This window comes from Mauremys reevesii, linkage group 3 (genome assembly GCF_016161935.1).
Source record: "Mauremys reevesii isolate NIE-2019 linkage group 3, ASM1616193v1, whole genome shotgun sequence".
In the NCBI taxonomy this organism is placed as follows: Eukaryota; Metazoa; Chordata; order Testudines; family Geoemydidae; genus Mauremys; species Mauremys reevesii.
The window spans coordinates 77,417,000-77,432,642 of record NC_052625.1 but is presented as its reverse complement, the minus strand read 5'-3'; the positions used below and the strand labels follow the sequence as shown (position 1 = coordinate 77,432,642).

Sequence of the window (15,643 nt, the reverse complement as noted above, 5' to 3'; positions counted from 1 at the left end):
ATCAATTGTCTGTAAATTAGTTTTGACATGATCCCTAAATGGATTTAAGTGATGGCTCCATTATTGTCTCCGGGATCATTGTTATAAGGTCTGATCCTGAGAAGTACTGAGCATCTGAAACTTCCACTGAAGACGGGGAAGTGCAGGTGCTCAGCAACATTCAGAATGAGACCCATACTACATAGAAACTGTTTAAATAAATTAAGCTTTTTTTCTGTTTCTACTGTATGTTCTGTTGAGAAAAGCCCAGTTGTGGTGTTATAATTGCATGATTTAAGTGACATTGAAAAAGACTCTTGGACAAGCAAGTTCTGTTAGCCGAGTCTTCAGGGGTTCATTTGTCCTTTGATATGCATATGACCATAAATATACTGGAGGGTTATGCACATGCATTGAAAGTAGAACCTATATCCTCTTTTGTCCTGGAGCATCACAGAAGCTAACCAGTTTCTACTCAGGTCGCCTTATACATAACATACACTGTATAAAGACGGCTATAGGGCAATCAGGAATATATGGATTATAGAAGAGTGAGTAGACAGGCTACTAACAGAACCACACAGTGAAGGTGGACCCATGAGATTTCATTATCTGGATGCAACATGGCCCTTCAGGCATGTAGCAAAACAGTAAGTGAACGTCAAACTGTCCAATGTAATGATTGTATTAACTTATTTTTCCATTTTATTTTCTATTGTTTGTTGTAAAGCTGGAAAGATGGCCTTGCACTCTGTGCACTTATCCACAGACACCGACCTGATCTTATTGACTACTCCAAGCTAAATAAGGTCATCAGTCTGGGTGACACAGCATGCTGATCTGCAGTGATCTGCTTCACTTCCTATTTGCTTAGCATGTTTCCTTAAGGATGAACTGAGAAATGCTTACTAACTTTGGCCTGGTCTACGCTGGGAGGAGGAGGGGGGGATCGATCTAAGTTAGGCAACTTCAGCTACATGAATAACGTAGCTGAAGTCAACGTACTTAGATCTACTTACTGCAGTGTCTTCACTGTGGTGAGTTGACTGCTGATGCTCCCCGGTCGACTCCACCTGCGCCTCTCGCTCCAGTGGAGTACCGGAGTCGACGGGAGAGTGCTCGGCGATCAATTTATCGTGTCTAGACCAGATGTGATAAATCAACCCCTGCTGAACCGATCGCTGCCCGTGGATCCAGCAGGTAATGTAGACAAGCCCTCTGACTGGCTTTCCAGGCTCCTGACCAAACTGATTCTGAGGAAGAAGGACACTCCCTCCTCCCTTCCACCTTCCCCTGCCCCACTTCAGCAGCTAATGTTACATACACTTGGCCTGATTCTTCACTGCTTTGCATCTTGGGAACTCATTTATACCAGTGCAAAGTGGGTGTGAAATTTTAATAAAACAGAATTCCCCACTCATGCTGGTGATAGTGTTTTACACCCACTTTGCACTGGTGTAAAGGAAAGCACAAAGCAGTATAGTAAAGGTTCTCAACCTTTTTATTTTCTGAGCCAGCCCTTGCCCTGAAACCTGCTCGTGGCCCTGCAGTGGGCCCTGGACCCCTGGTTGAGAACTACCGCAGTAGAGAATCATGCCCATAGTAATGACTAAAGATAAAATTCTGCAGCGCAAATTCTGCCCTTGGATATAGGTAATAAATTACCTATAGCAGGAAAGAACAAGACTTACAAATTAAAGTTCACAAAGAAAATATTAATTTCTTGTTACTTTGTTTTTAACAGAATTCCACCAACGTACCCTACAAGCATAAACATCATAGTGCCCTAACGTCACTAGGTTACAAAACAAGGGGAGTATGTTATTCTCACAATGGGTCTGATCATAGCAGAACGGAGGGAGAAAATGCGGCCTGATTGTGTTGCTGTTGAAACTGGTGGCTTTACTAGTTTAGAAAGTCTTTGAAAGAAAAGAAATAAAAAATCTCATCTATCGGGGTCATGAATAACTATGTTAGGGAGTGTGAGGATGACAGGCAATCACGTGCCTCAGATTTGCCAGATTGTAACAGATGAACAATGCTAGAAAAGAAAGAGGAATACAATTGTTTCATCCCAGTTTGTGGGGATTTACCGTTAATTTCCTGTGCTCTAAAATTAGAATACAGCTAGAAGTCTCCTTCAGTGCCAGCCAGGGAGAAGACTTCATGGGCATGTGTGCAGTGCTCCAAAAGATCCATGACATGTTTGTGGCTGGCCCATATCAGCTGGTTTGGACTGCAGGGCTAAAAAGTGCAGTGTTAGCCCCACAGCCTGAGCCCTGACAGCCCAAGTCAATTTATCCAGGCTCTGAGACTTGGTGTAGTGGGTTTTTTATTGCAGTGTAAACATACCCCATCATTGTCTTAACTTACTAGATGCTACCAAACACTTCTCATTTGGGAAAGAGACTGTTAAATCATAGATTAGATTCTTTATTGCTCCCCATAGTAAATAGATTCTACAAAGGAATTGACTGTTATTGGAAAGCTTTGAAGAAAAAAAAAAGAACTAAAATGAAATGATTTATAAAGCTAGTTCAGCTTTATAAGTATTAAAATGTTATGCTGGGGCCTGCGAGGTGCATAATAATAAATAGTCAATCGATTTATAATGCTAACTTAAACTCATAAAATGTTAATCTAAATACTAAGGCATTTGGAAAGTATTAATTTTGAGCTCAATCCTACTCTTCTTACTTAGGTGAGTAAGAGGGGGAGGGATAGCTCAATGGTTTGAGCATTGGTCTGCTAAACCCAGGGTTGTGAGTTCAGTCCTTGAGGGGGCCACCTAGAGATCTGGGGCAAAATCAGTACTTGGTCCTGCTAGTGAAGGCAGGGGGCTGGACTCAATGACCTTTCAAGGTCCCTTCCAGTTCTAGGAGATTGGTATATCTCCAATTACCTTTAAGAGGAGCAGGATTTGGCATTTCATCTTGTTTATGGTTAATGATTTTCGACAGCTGTTTGGTCCCCCTATTTGTTCTTTACAGTGCTCCTAGAACAATTCTACCCCAATTACAAATCTAAACCAATATGTCAAAATTGCCAGCCAGCAATTTTTTTTTATGCACAAACATATCCACTATGTAAACAGACAACCTGTTTGTGCATTAAAAAGTACTTATGCATAACAGATGCTAACTTTCTGGAAGGCCTGCTGCAACCTTGACCCACAGTGTACAAAACTTCCTTGGTAAAACCATCTTATTTCTGTATGTGTGGTGGGAAGATAGAACAGAACAAACGTGCCTTGACGAGACTGCCATGTCAATCACATGCAGAAAGATCCTAACATTGGGCTTGTTTCCTGTCCTGGCTGTGTTTGACTGGCTACTTGTTTTGTGTGTATTAACAACTGTCTTGGTGTTTTTTCTTTTGGCATGATATCTGTTTCTCCTGCACGCCTTCTTTTCTTTTCTCATCTATGCATCTTGTGTGGACTTCTTGTAGCTGGAAGGATGGCCTTGCTCTCAGTGCCCTTATCCATAGACACAGACCTGATCTTCTTGACTATGACAAGTTAGATGAGGTATTTCTGTAGCCGCAACAGAGATTTATAACTACTGTGGCTTGTAGTTTTATTTTACAGTATGGGTGATGGCTGTCTCCCAGCATCTCAGGATTCACTATAATTTTAAACAAATTTTCTCCCAGATCTTCAGAGCTTTGATCAATCATTGATTTAACAACGAACATACCAATGTGGGGTGTCTATCACTCATCTATAAGAAAAGTATCTCAAATTAGTCAATAGGTTTCACTTAGATTTAGTCTGGTTTTTATATGTAGTTTTTGTACATGCCATTAACCCATGTTGTATACACATGGTGTTGCGTGTACATAAATATTTATCCATAAATAAAGTTTGATAGATTTTAAATATTGGCCACATTTCAAGTGCCTTTTAATTGAAATGATGCAGCTGATATAACCTACTAAATTAAATACACTTGACAGTAAAGTTAGAAAATGCAGCTATTGTGTATAATAATATACAAATGAGCCAAAATCTTTAGGCTAGGCAAAAGCAAACTGTTCTTCATAACATATTGGTTTTAAAATTGACTGATTAGTATGATATATATTTGCTAGAAAGAGGTACCATTGGGAACACTGCTTATGTTTTGGAAACACATGCATAATATGCAGAAAATTAAATACTTCAGACTCAGATGATGTGTGAAGTACAGACTTCTGTGAAACTTGGAATAATCACTATCAGTTAAATATCACTATTTTCACTCATTTAACAAAAAAACCAAGCCCACTTAAGACTGGATGCTGCCTGCAAGGAACAGATTTATCTACTGGGAGAACCTGTGTCTCTTCTAAAGACAAGGTCTTCCACCCGTAATGGCATTTTCAGAAACCAAGACCTCTCACAAAGAGTGTTTTCACCCTAATGTGAAACACTGAGGGTCTGTCTACACTGCAAAGTAAAACCTGCAGCACTGAGTCACAGAGTCTGGGTCAATTGACAGGGCTTAGGCAGCAGGGCTAAAAATAGACATTCCTGCTTGGGCTGGAGTCAGGGCTCTGAAACCTGGTGATGGGGAGGGTCTCAGAGCCCATGCTCCAGCCCAGGTGGGAACATCTAGACTGCTATTTTTAGCCCTGCAGTCCGAGCCCCATTAACCTGAGACTTGGTGCCACCAGTTTTTCTTTGCAGTGTAGACAAACCCTAAGACTCCAATATGAGATATCAAGGCAACATAAGGAGCATATTCCCCTAATTTGAGACACTAAGCCCAACAATAATCATCGCCTATAATTAGAGACATTGAACGTATGCTTCTGATTTGGGGTTCACTTATTGTTCCCCTTCCTTTTTCTTCAAAAAACAAAAAGGAAACCATTGGCTTGATCCATAGGAGCTGTAGGTTCTCAGCACCTCTGAAAGCCATGTTATATGTACATGCACAATAAAAACAAGTCATATCCAAACCAAGATCTAAAGGTGTTACTCATTCAGAACAGTAGCTTAGATTTCAGTAGGGTTCCTATGCCTGAAGTGGCTTCTTTGCATTTCTGAGACTAGTTGTTCTTGCTTTTCTGTGCTTGTTCATCATTATATGTGAGCTTGACCAGTAGTCAGCTTATGAGCTTGCTAGAATTCACGTCTCTGTGCTATTCTGCATATATGTTGGATTTTTATCATAGTATATGTGTATATTGAATACATAATGTTTGTGTCCCCACAGAACAAATTAACAATGGATACCTAATCATATCTCATAGCTTATTAATGTTTTCTCTTGAAAAGATAGAAACACATTATACATATACACGTGCGTGTGTACACATGCACAGACTCACTCACTCACCCTGTATCAGGGGTTCTCAAACTTCATTGCACCGTGACCCCCTTCTGACAACAAAAATAACTACATGACCCCAGGAGGGGGGGGACCAAAGCCTGAACCCGCCTGAGTCCCACCACCCGAGGTATGTGGGGGGGGGAAGCAAAGTCCGAGCCCCACCGCCCTGGGCAGGGGAGTGAGAAAGCTGTAGACCCAGGGCTTCAGCCCAAGGCAGGGGGCCTGTAACCTGAGCCCCAACGCTTTGGCCCTGGGCAGTGGGATTTGGGCTTCAGCTTCAGCCCCAGGCCACAGCAAGTCTAAGCCAGCCCTGGCATCCCCATTAAAATGAGGTCCTGATCCACAGTTTGAGAACTGCTGCTCTATATCGATGAACTCAGCTTTTTGGAAAGCACTAATTATGACTCATTTCCAGTGAGGAAAATCTAGTCTTTGTATCAGGCAGAATAATCTTCAATATACATACTGTACCCTTCTTGCTATGAGAAAAACATCTGGTGTTTAACTGGTTCTAATTTTTGCTTTCATGCAGGATGACCCTCTAAGAAATATTAACCTTGCAATGGAAATTGCAGAAAAACATCTGGATATCCCTAAGATGCTGGATGCAGAAGGTGGGAGCTAAAATTTATTATGTACCGTGAATAAGAAGTAGGCATTAAAACCTGTCACCTTGTACATAATTTTTTTTCGAGATTGTGTATACATGAATCATCACAATGATGCCTCTTCCTTATGGTTCCTTTTCAGATTACACCTCTACCCCTATATAACGCTGTCCTCGGGAGCCAAAAAATCTTACTACGTTATCGGTGAAACCACATTAGATCGAACTTGCTTTGATCTGCCGTAGTGCGCCCCCCCCCCGAGCATTGCTTTACTGTGTTATATCCGAATTCGTGTTATATCGGGTCGCATTATATCGGGGTAGAGGTGTATTCCTCCTTTTTAGTTTCTTGTGTGCTGGAGAATTTCACACTTTTTTGTTTTGTTAAATATTATTATTTACTATTTTTATTGCAGTAGCACTGAGGGTCCCAATCTTAGATCAGGACCCCATTGTGCTAGAAGCTATACAGACAGAACAAAAAGACAGCCCCTGCCCCAAAGAGCTTAAAATCTAACTGTAACACAAGATGGTGCACAGATGTTAACAGTTTAAAAACACACGAACATTGTATACTGCTGAAATCAAGACTTTAAAAGGAGAACTATAGCTAATATAGTCCTTCCCAAATATACAGCTGGTAACATGTGCCACCCATGCTGGAAGCTGAAGTTGAGGAAATTACTGTTGTTTAAAACAACAACAACAAAACCTTTATTTGTATTGTTCCCGAATGATCAGTTTTAATGAGTAGTCCCATATCTGAGTCCTTTAAAAAGACTTCAGAGTCTTTCTAGAAACAATATTAATATGATGTTAAAGTAACTCTTGGAACTAACTAATCTTCTGTAGTTTGGGCATGCCTGGAGCCAAAATATGAAAATTTGCTACTTTAAATATATTAATTCTGATCTGGTATCTTGTCAGTTGACTGGTCTCAATGGGTGGAATGTTCTCAAGCACTCAGTCTTGGCCTGCTTGCTCCCATTGAAATAAATGGCAGTAGAGTTAGTACTGGGTGCTTTTGAAAACCCCACCTAAATCACTCAGTGATTTCTAGCAGTGATTTCATGCTTCAAAATTCATTCTCCCTTTGTTCCTGGAAATCTGACTCCTGTTTTAAGTAACACCTTGTCCTTCTTACTGTAAACTAAGATGAAAGGTAATTATTCAACATGTCTACCATCTCCTTTTTCATAGATATGAATACCCATTACTATTTTCCTTTTTGTTCAGCTTCCTTAAATATTGTATCCCATATCCTGCCATTTTACACCTTAAAAGAAAAAAGATACTTTATTAGAATAATTATTAATATGTGAAATCATCCAAATATGTGCTGTCAACTTTTATTTCAATTTTCAGATTCTTTTAATATGTCCTTTTCAAAAGTTCATTCTTAACCCCTGTAAAATAAAAGAAACTGATGCTGAATTATGAAATATATTGGTTATTATCTTATAAAACCATACAGTTAACTTTAGAAATTTTATCTGCTTTCCTTGGTCATCTCCCCAACCCTACTACGGGCATTTTTGCATTAGTGCTAATGCCATTCAAAAAGCCTCTTCAGTGATAATCAGTATGAAGTGCTTGGTCATGTTCTGCCTTTATCTGTTGCAGAGTGTTAAAGGGACCATCACTGTCAATGTGCCCAAACTTCAGTCATATCCTAACTGGCATTCTAGTTATTTCCTCCCATAATGATGAAAAATCCATCAGCCTTCCAAGATAAAAGGCTAAACTCTGTTACGATTTATGTTGTGGTTAACTTAAAATAGAATCTGGCTCAAAGGATGCAAAACTGTTAAAAATCAAAGCTTTTCTGAGTACTAGATTTATTCTGGATCACAGTAGCACATGTATGCCTGTTTTGCAGGTTTCAGATACAGTTCAATACTCTGATACTCATGAGAACATAGAGCAGGGCAGGCAGAATATAGGGACACTGTTTTAACAGGCTTCACATGCACTTCTATATCAATAACTAAGTTACTAGGCCAAACTCTACTTACATTCACACATGGTTAACTCTGGAGTAAGTCTAGTGACTTAAATGAAGTTACTCTGGATTTACATAAGTGTAAATGAAAGCAGAATTGATCCCAGGAGGTCTGCATCTGCCAGCCTTCCCCAATAGCTCTTGAAAATTGGATCTTGTACAAAACAGTGCAATGTGGCAATCCCTGTACATCCTAGATATTCGGATATTTTTAACATTTCAAGTAGAGTGATTTGTTCATTTATTGATTCCTAAAGTCTGATCAGCATTGATATGAGTGAATGAAAGCAACCAGAATGACCTTGGGTTGTTTTTTTTTGTTGCTGTTTTTTTTAAATCCTTGCAGCATGTGAGGTGGAATCATCATCAGATGGAAATATATTGCCATTAGACTATCTGAGCAGTTAACCTTCTTCTTTCTACACAGATGTAGTAAACACTGCCAGCCCTGATGAAAGAGCCATTATGACTTATGTTTCCTGTTACTACCATGCATTTGCGGGTGCTCAGAAGGTGAGGTTGTAAAAGATGGATCAGATCTCACCCTTCACCTTCTGTGGGTTGTTTTTTTTAGCATTTTTTCTCTTCTGATCTTTCCCCCGCTAGTTACTAGGGGAGCATCCTAGAGCTGAGCAAGACCTCATTTCCTTTTGCCTAATTTTCTCTGTGCACTACTGTCTCTGTATAGTCAATAGAAGTTTAGCCATTTGTTTGTTTTCCAGAAACATATTTTTCTGTCCCACTATTCTGTATCTTTACTAGTAATATCAAGTAGGATCTCAACAGTTGGTTACTGAACTGGATAGCAGACATACTTCCCTCTAATTGAAACCTCTGTGCATTGACTTGAATCCATGTTTAAAGAGCAAGATGAAAATAACCAACTCAGATGGAAAAAAGAGATCCCAATAGCAGTCAGATTATCTCCACCAACATGCCAGAGACCCTGGATATTATTCATGCTGTAGATGTCAAAAATATAGCAGGATCTCAGAAAATACACCCTGGTTTTATGTTTTCAGGATTTTTTTTAAGTGTTAGGATTTTAATGTATGTACAAATGCACAGCAGCATAAGACATTTATTATATGTGATGCAGACACAAATATCATATACACACATCTAGGTAGAAATGTGGAATTGTATTTCAGCAAATAGAAGCAAAAAATAAATACAGTAGATCTCAGAGTTAGGAACACCAGAGTTAGAAACGGATTGGTCAATCATACACCTTATTTGGAACTGGAAGTACGCAATCAGGCAGCAGAGACAAAAATATCAAAAAGCAAATACTGTACAGTACAGTACTATGTTAAACGTAAATTACTAAAAAACCAAGGGAAATTTAAAAAAAAAGGTTTAACAAGGTAAGGAAACTATTTCTGTGTTTGCTTCATTTCAATTAAGATGGTTAAAAGCAGCATTTTTCTTCTGCATAGTAAAGTTTCAAAGCTGTATTAAGTCAACGTTCAATTGTAAACTTTTGTAAGAACCACCATAACAATTTGTTCAGAGTTATGAATATTTCAGATGTATGAACAACCTCCATTCCCAAGGTGTTCGTAACTCTGAGGTTCTACTGTAAAGATAAACTGAGAATTGAACATAGTTCAAGTATCACATGGTCACTCTAGGAATATTGATATATAGTATTAAAAAGCTATTGATATATAGTATTAAAAAGCTAACAGATACTTTTGCAAGCTTGAGCTACTCTTCTGTAGAGAGGTTCTTCTCAGGTCAAAACAGCTAAAATTCGGTGAGTTATGTAGCTTGTCTTTTACATATCTTAGTTAACAGGACAGATTTTAAATTGTTAAATGTGATCTCAATCCTGCAGCTTTTACTGTTGTGAGTAATCCTTATGCATGCAGGTGGTCTCACTGAAGTTAATGAGCTTTCTCCTGTGAGTTACAGTGCATGAATAAGGGTGCAAGATCCTGCCTTCTGCAAAGAAAAAAAATTCTACCTCTTTGTCTGCAAGACCTCAGTTTGAGTTTCAGCATATTGATTTTTTTTCCCGTCAGCACCAATGAATCTCACACACAGTTTATTCCAGCTTTGTCTCCAGAGAACAGAGCTGTGGGCCAGCACCTGCTTAGCATACAGAAAACAAGGCAGGGTAACAACCATTTTGTGCTTCTCTTTGTTCAGCCTGGTTTCTACTCCTATTTTTTTTTCTTTCCTTTCCTCCCCCCGCTTCCTCTTGTAGATATTGTGAACACTCCCAAACCTGATGAAAGAGCTATCATGACTTATGTTTCCTGCTTCTACCATGCTTTTGCTGGAGCAGAGCAGGTATTAATCAATGGTCCCTTTGAGTTGCTGTGCTTTTTGGTTGGTTGTTTCACATTTCCATTAGATTTTTTCACCTGAATATAGATCTTTGTGGTTTTAATTAACATTCCCAGGTATTATTTGAATGTGGATGCTTGTTTTTAACTTCTGATCCTGATTCAGTGAAAAGCCCTGTATCAAATTGGATTTGTTTTTTGTTCCAAAAGGCATTACCATTGACGTCTCTATTTTCAGGGTCTTCAGTGGTTATAAAAGACTATTTTCAGGAAAAGTAAGTTTAGCGAGACCTTGTTTTGCATATGGACCTCAGTCCTAGTTGATGCGCAACTTTCCTTGCAGGAGCAGATCTCAGGTGCACAATCAGAATAAATATGCAATATTCAATTGACCCATTGGAATTACTCCAGAATTACACTTGCATAGAAGAGCAGACTTTGACCAGTTGTGTACATTCTGGCTGTTATAAATGCAAATAACTTGTAGAAACTGTGTGAACTGAGCTCTTAATTTGCTTGGGTCCTCTTTTGCATGTTCCTAACAAACCTAATAGATTTCTAGTATGATTTTTTTAACTTAATACACCTCTACTTCGATATAACGCTGTCCTCGGGAGCCAAAAAATCTTACCGTGTTATAGGTGAAACCACGTTATATCAAACTTGCTTTGATCCACCAGAGTGCAGAACCCCGCCCCCTGGAGCACTGCTTTACTGTGTTATATCCTAATTTGTTTTATATGAGGTCGTGTTATATCAGGGTAGAGGTGTACCATAACCTGATCAATAGTCTAAAGTCACTTTCAAAGTAAAGATTTATTAAATGACTCTAGCATTAGTGTGAAACTACCTCCTATATAATAAGGCTTTAACATTTAACAGAATGAATTCTGTGTTGATTTATACTCTGTGCAGCACATTAAATTTAGGAGAGTTTTACAGGGAGACTCACTGCAGAATTTGTCCCAATAACTCTGAGAAGGGCGAACTTACATATGAGTCATGAGAACTAACCAACAGTGATAAGAAATGCAATTTTTATTTTCAGCAGTCACATTCAGCTTACTCAAAGTTTGTATCTGCTTGTGAACATGATGACAGCTATGTCCTGTTTGTTTTCTGTATTTTACAGGCTGAGACTGCAGCTAACAGGATATGTAAAGTGCTTGCTGTGAATCAAGAAAATGAAAAGTTGATGGAAGAATATGAAAGGCTAGCAAGTGAGGTAAAGGCTAGCAAGTGAGGTTCATAGAACACGGATGATGATAAATTCAGTGCATTATTTACAATGAAAATAAAGGAAAATTCAAATTACATACAGCTGACAGTCATCTTTATCAGAGGGGAAGGATGGTCCAGTGGCTGGAGCATTTACTTATAACTTGGAAGAGCCCGGCTCGATTCCTTGCTCCATTACAGGCTTCCTGAGTGACACTGAACAAGTCACATAGCCTCTCTCTGCCTCAGTTCCCCATCTGGAAAATGAGGATAATAGCGCAGGGGTGTTGTGAGGATAAACACATTATTGATTGTGAGGCACTCAGATACTGTGGTAGTGGAGGCCATCTAAGTACCAGAGAGAGATATCTTTGAGGGTTTATACATTATAACTGCTTGCACAAATAAGGAATCTTAAATTCACTTACTGTTTTCCATAATTCTAGTTTAAAAAAAAGTTTCTTTCCCCTCAGCCAAAAATAGTAACATGATTGATAAATACAAACAATCTTTAAGTGATAAAAATTAGATGTTTAAGTATAAAGTGGTCCATAAGGATTTTATTTCAAACTGAAATATGAGGGTATATAGTCTGAGATATTCTCAGGCAGGCCAGAGAAAGGTATTTTTCAAGGTGTATCATAATGCATCCCTGCATCTCTGGAAGGGCTGAGACTCAGGAGATCAGAGTTTTCAATGCTTTGTATGTGTGATCTGAGGCAAGCCATTCAGTTCCCCATTTGGAAAAAGGGGATAATGATCCTTTGCCGGATAAATTCAATAATATTGTGAGGCTCCCAGATACTGCAGTGAAATTACCTACCTAGAAAGAGAAACAGATTAAAACTGTGCCCTGAATTTGAAATGTGAATTTTATCAGATAAACTACAGCAACTTTTTGTTTGTTAATTGAATTAATGTTGTTTTTTTAATCTTTCCCAAGTCTTTTACTGATTAGATTACAATGGACTCTTACCATAAGGTTTTCTGTTTTAAAACTACATCTGATATTAGTTAGTTTCCTGAATATATTGTATATTGTAATATACATTCTGGGTCAGATCCTGCAGTCCTTTCTTGGCAAATGGGAAATTTGCCTGAATAAGGAGAGCAGGGTTTGGCCCACGCTAATAGTGCACACCTTGCAGTAACGTACGGTGTTCCCTACATACCAAAATAGCTTCGTGGAGAAACATGCTGTATCGGTACTAACCGTTTTTTGTGTGTGGAGTTTTGTAAGTGACAAGTCAGAGAGTTGGTGTCTGCCCTCCTTCCATGGCCTTGACTACTTGAGTCGCTAAGGCCACGATTTTTAAAAGTAGCTGGTGATTTGGGGTAACTCAGGTTTTGAGTACCCAACTTGAGATACCTTGAAGAGACCCGATTTTCAAAAAGCCAAGTGCTCAACACCTTCAGAAAATCAGGTCCCTTTAGGGTGTCTCAAATTAGGCATAAATTGAGGTACACAAAATTACTAGTCATTTTTGAAAATCTTTTGCTTAGTTGTCACTAAGCCATTGACTTTGGCAATGACATTCTTGTTAAAGAAAAGACACTGGAGTCTGTACATTCAGGATTATCAGTTTCTTTTTTTTTGGTTCAATTTTCCATTGCTTTGGGTTTTAATTGTTTGTGTCTGTATGTGATAGCTTTTAGAATGGATTCGTCGCACGATCCCTTGGCTGGAAAACAAAACACCCGAGAAAACAATGCAGGCCATGCAGAAGAAACTAGAGGACTTCCGAGACTACCGCCGCAAGCACAAGCCTCCCAAAGTCCAGGAAAAATGTCAACTGGAGATCAATTTCAACACCTTGCAGACAAAACTGAGGATCAGCAATAGGCCAGCTTTCATGCCATCAGAGGGGAAAATGGTTTCAGTAAGTAAACTACGGGCCCAGTCTCTTTTCTCCATTCACCTGAAATGCTCAGTAATATGTGAATAGATGGGATCCAATTACTATTGCAAAACATCTTCACTCATTTCAACTTGCAACATCTAGTTCTCAAGTACCAGCGGTGCTAAATCAACAATACTTATTTTATTCAGTACTTCATTCTAAGACCATTTCTCCCTACCTGTGGTCCTGCCTCTTTTTAAGGCTGCCTCCACTTCAGTAATTCTTCTCCAGCCATGAGAGTGAGAGACAAATCCCTCTTTTGGAACATGATCAGTACTGCTTTGTTGACGGAGCTAAATTGTGTGATTGTGTTTGAAGCAAAGTTACCATTGATTTCATTTGGAGTTTTCTTCAATGCAGGACCTCGGAATTTGGCCCAGGATTGGCCCTGGCACAGTTTCAGTATCTTTTTCAGCTTCAGTTTGCAGTAGATTATTTTTAATTGAATGGAGCCTTATAATCTGTGAAGACAACAGTTCGTCCAAATTAACTCTCAGCTCTTGATAAGAGTTTTGGAGTCATGAGCTTTGAGTGTTCTAGGTGTTGAATATAGCCAACAAATGTCTCTACTGTGCTGTAATCTTGTTTTTAAGCTGTTCAGGTTTTATAAACAGGCAGTACTGTTAGCTGAAAAATCTATCTGGCTCACAAAATATCATAGAGACTGGCAGTACTGGCTATAAATGGTGCCTTTGTGCATCTGTAAAAGCTCAAAATATTCTGGAAAGACCACACAACAGGCATCAAGCTTTTTTTATTTGTCAGTGTAGACCAGAAAGCTTAGTGACTTCATGTTCCAGCAAAAGTGCACATTGGATTGCTTTTGATATTAGCTGTTCCATCACTGTCAGCTTCCAAGACCAAAACATTTTTATTTTGATAATGGATGCACAAAACAGTACACTTTAAGGATATTATAAATCACCTTCACTGAAATTAGAAGATATAAAATATGCATGGAGGCAGTGGATAGATAACTGCTTTGCATGGACAATAACATTTTGTACACATTGTTTCCAGTTTGCACTCACCTACACATATTTTGTCTGATATAGTTTCCTCCAGGGCAGATTGGCAGAGGCCCTGGAGGTTTTTCGCCTTCCTCTGCAGCATGGGGCACGGGTCACTTTCTGGAGGATTCTCTGCAGCTTGAGGTCTTCAAACCGCAATTTGGGGACTTCGATAACTCAGAAATAGGCTAGGGGTTTGTTATAGAAGTGGATGGGTGGGATTCTGTGGCCTGCATTGTGCAGGAGGTCAGACTAGATGATCATAATGGTCCCTTCTGACCTTAAAGTCTATGAGTCTATGAGGTGCCTATATTTGAAAAATCTGGACCTAAATTTCCATTTTTGGAGCAAGATTGTAAATTCTTGTAGAGTTCACAAATTTGGGCAAAGTCAGAGGAGATACAGAGTAATGATTAAAATCTCATTCATCCCCAAACTTCTTATAGGATATTGCTGGTGCTTGGCAGAGACTTGAACAAGCTGAGAAGGGCTATGAGGAATGGTTGCTGAATGAAATACGAAGACTGGAACGACTTGAACACCTGGCTGAGAAATTTAGACAGAAGGCTTCTACTCATGAAACCTGGGCTTATGGTAAGCAGACCTTGGTTAAAGTGTTTCAGATAAATGTATCTGTAAATCAGTACTGGGTATTTACAAACCAAAACCAGCTATTGAATAATTTGGACAGTGGTATAAACCTAAAACTAACAATGACTCTGGAAGCTTTCTAGCCTTTTCCCCTACACTCATCATCTTAACTTTTCAGCCACGTAGTTAATGAGATTTATCTTTCAACTACATTGGGTGACCATTCAATAGAGAAATAAGTTGATATTCCTGTTACCGGTTTTTGAGATCCATAGAACAATGCCATGCTTCTGCTTCAATGTATCATCCAGCATTTTTGCGAAGATTGCGTCATGGTTTCATTTGCATATCCAGGTCTTGTGACCAGCCAGTCAGAGCTACAGTAAGTCCAGGAAAGAATCTGGGTAAAAGGCAGATTTCAGCAGAGTGTGATTTTACTGAACAGCAGCAAAGACAACCAGGATTTGTTCCAGCCAAGTCCCCAAACTAGTTATATTAAATTGTGGCTTTCCTTAGCCAAGTTCAACAAACAACATGCTACAGTTTAGCTTACCTCCACAGAATTTCAGGGAGAAGATGGGAATGAAAAACCTGGCTTGATTTGATGTGGACGCAGCAACGAAATGAGGACAGATACTTGCATGGAATTAAGCGGCAGGCCACAGCTTTTATTAAACTTTAGCACAGGGGAGGGGTGCTACTGCTAGTCCAACCCCACCATAA

The 15,643-nt window shown here is 39.2% G+C and overlaps 1 protein-coding gene across 3 annotated transcripts in view; it reads left to right on the top strand.

The window, feature by feature from the left end:
- ACTN2 (actinin alpha 2) overlaps positions 1-15,643 on the top strand; it is a 120,042-nt gene that overhangs the window by 69,695 nt on the left and 34,704 nt on the right. For 2 of the 3 annotated variants that reach the window (XM_039529505.1, XM_039529506.1), the window contains exons 8-13: positions 710-788; positions 5,830-5,911; positions 10,119-10,204; positions 11,333-11,425; positions 13,068-13,298; positions 14,776-14,923. In XM_039529505.1, the coding sequence (XP_039385439.1) occupies positions 710-788; positions 5,830-5,911; positions 10,119-10,204; positions 11,333-11,425; positions 13,068-13,298; positions 14,776-14,923 (719 nt within the window). Of the gene's footprint in view, positions 1-709; positions 789-5,829; positions 5,912-8,333; positions 8,420-10,118; positions 10,205-11,332; positions 11,426-13,067; positions 13,299-14,775; positions 14,924-15,643 lie in introns of all 3 variants that reach the window. The other variant, XM_039529507.1, reaches the window with a different exon arrangement.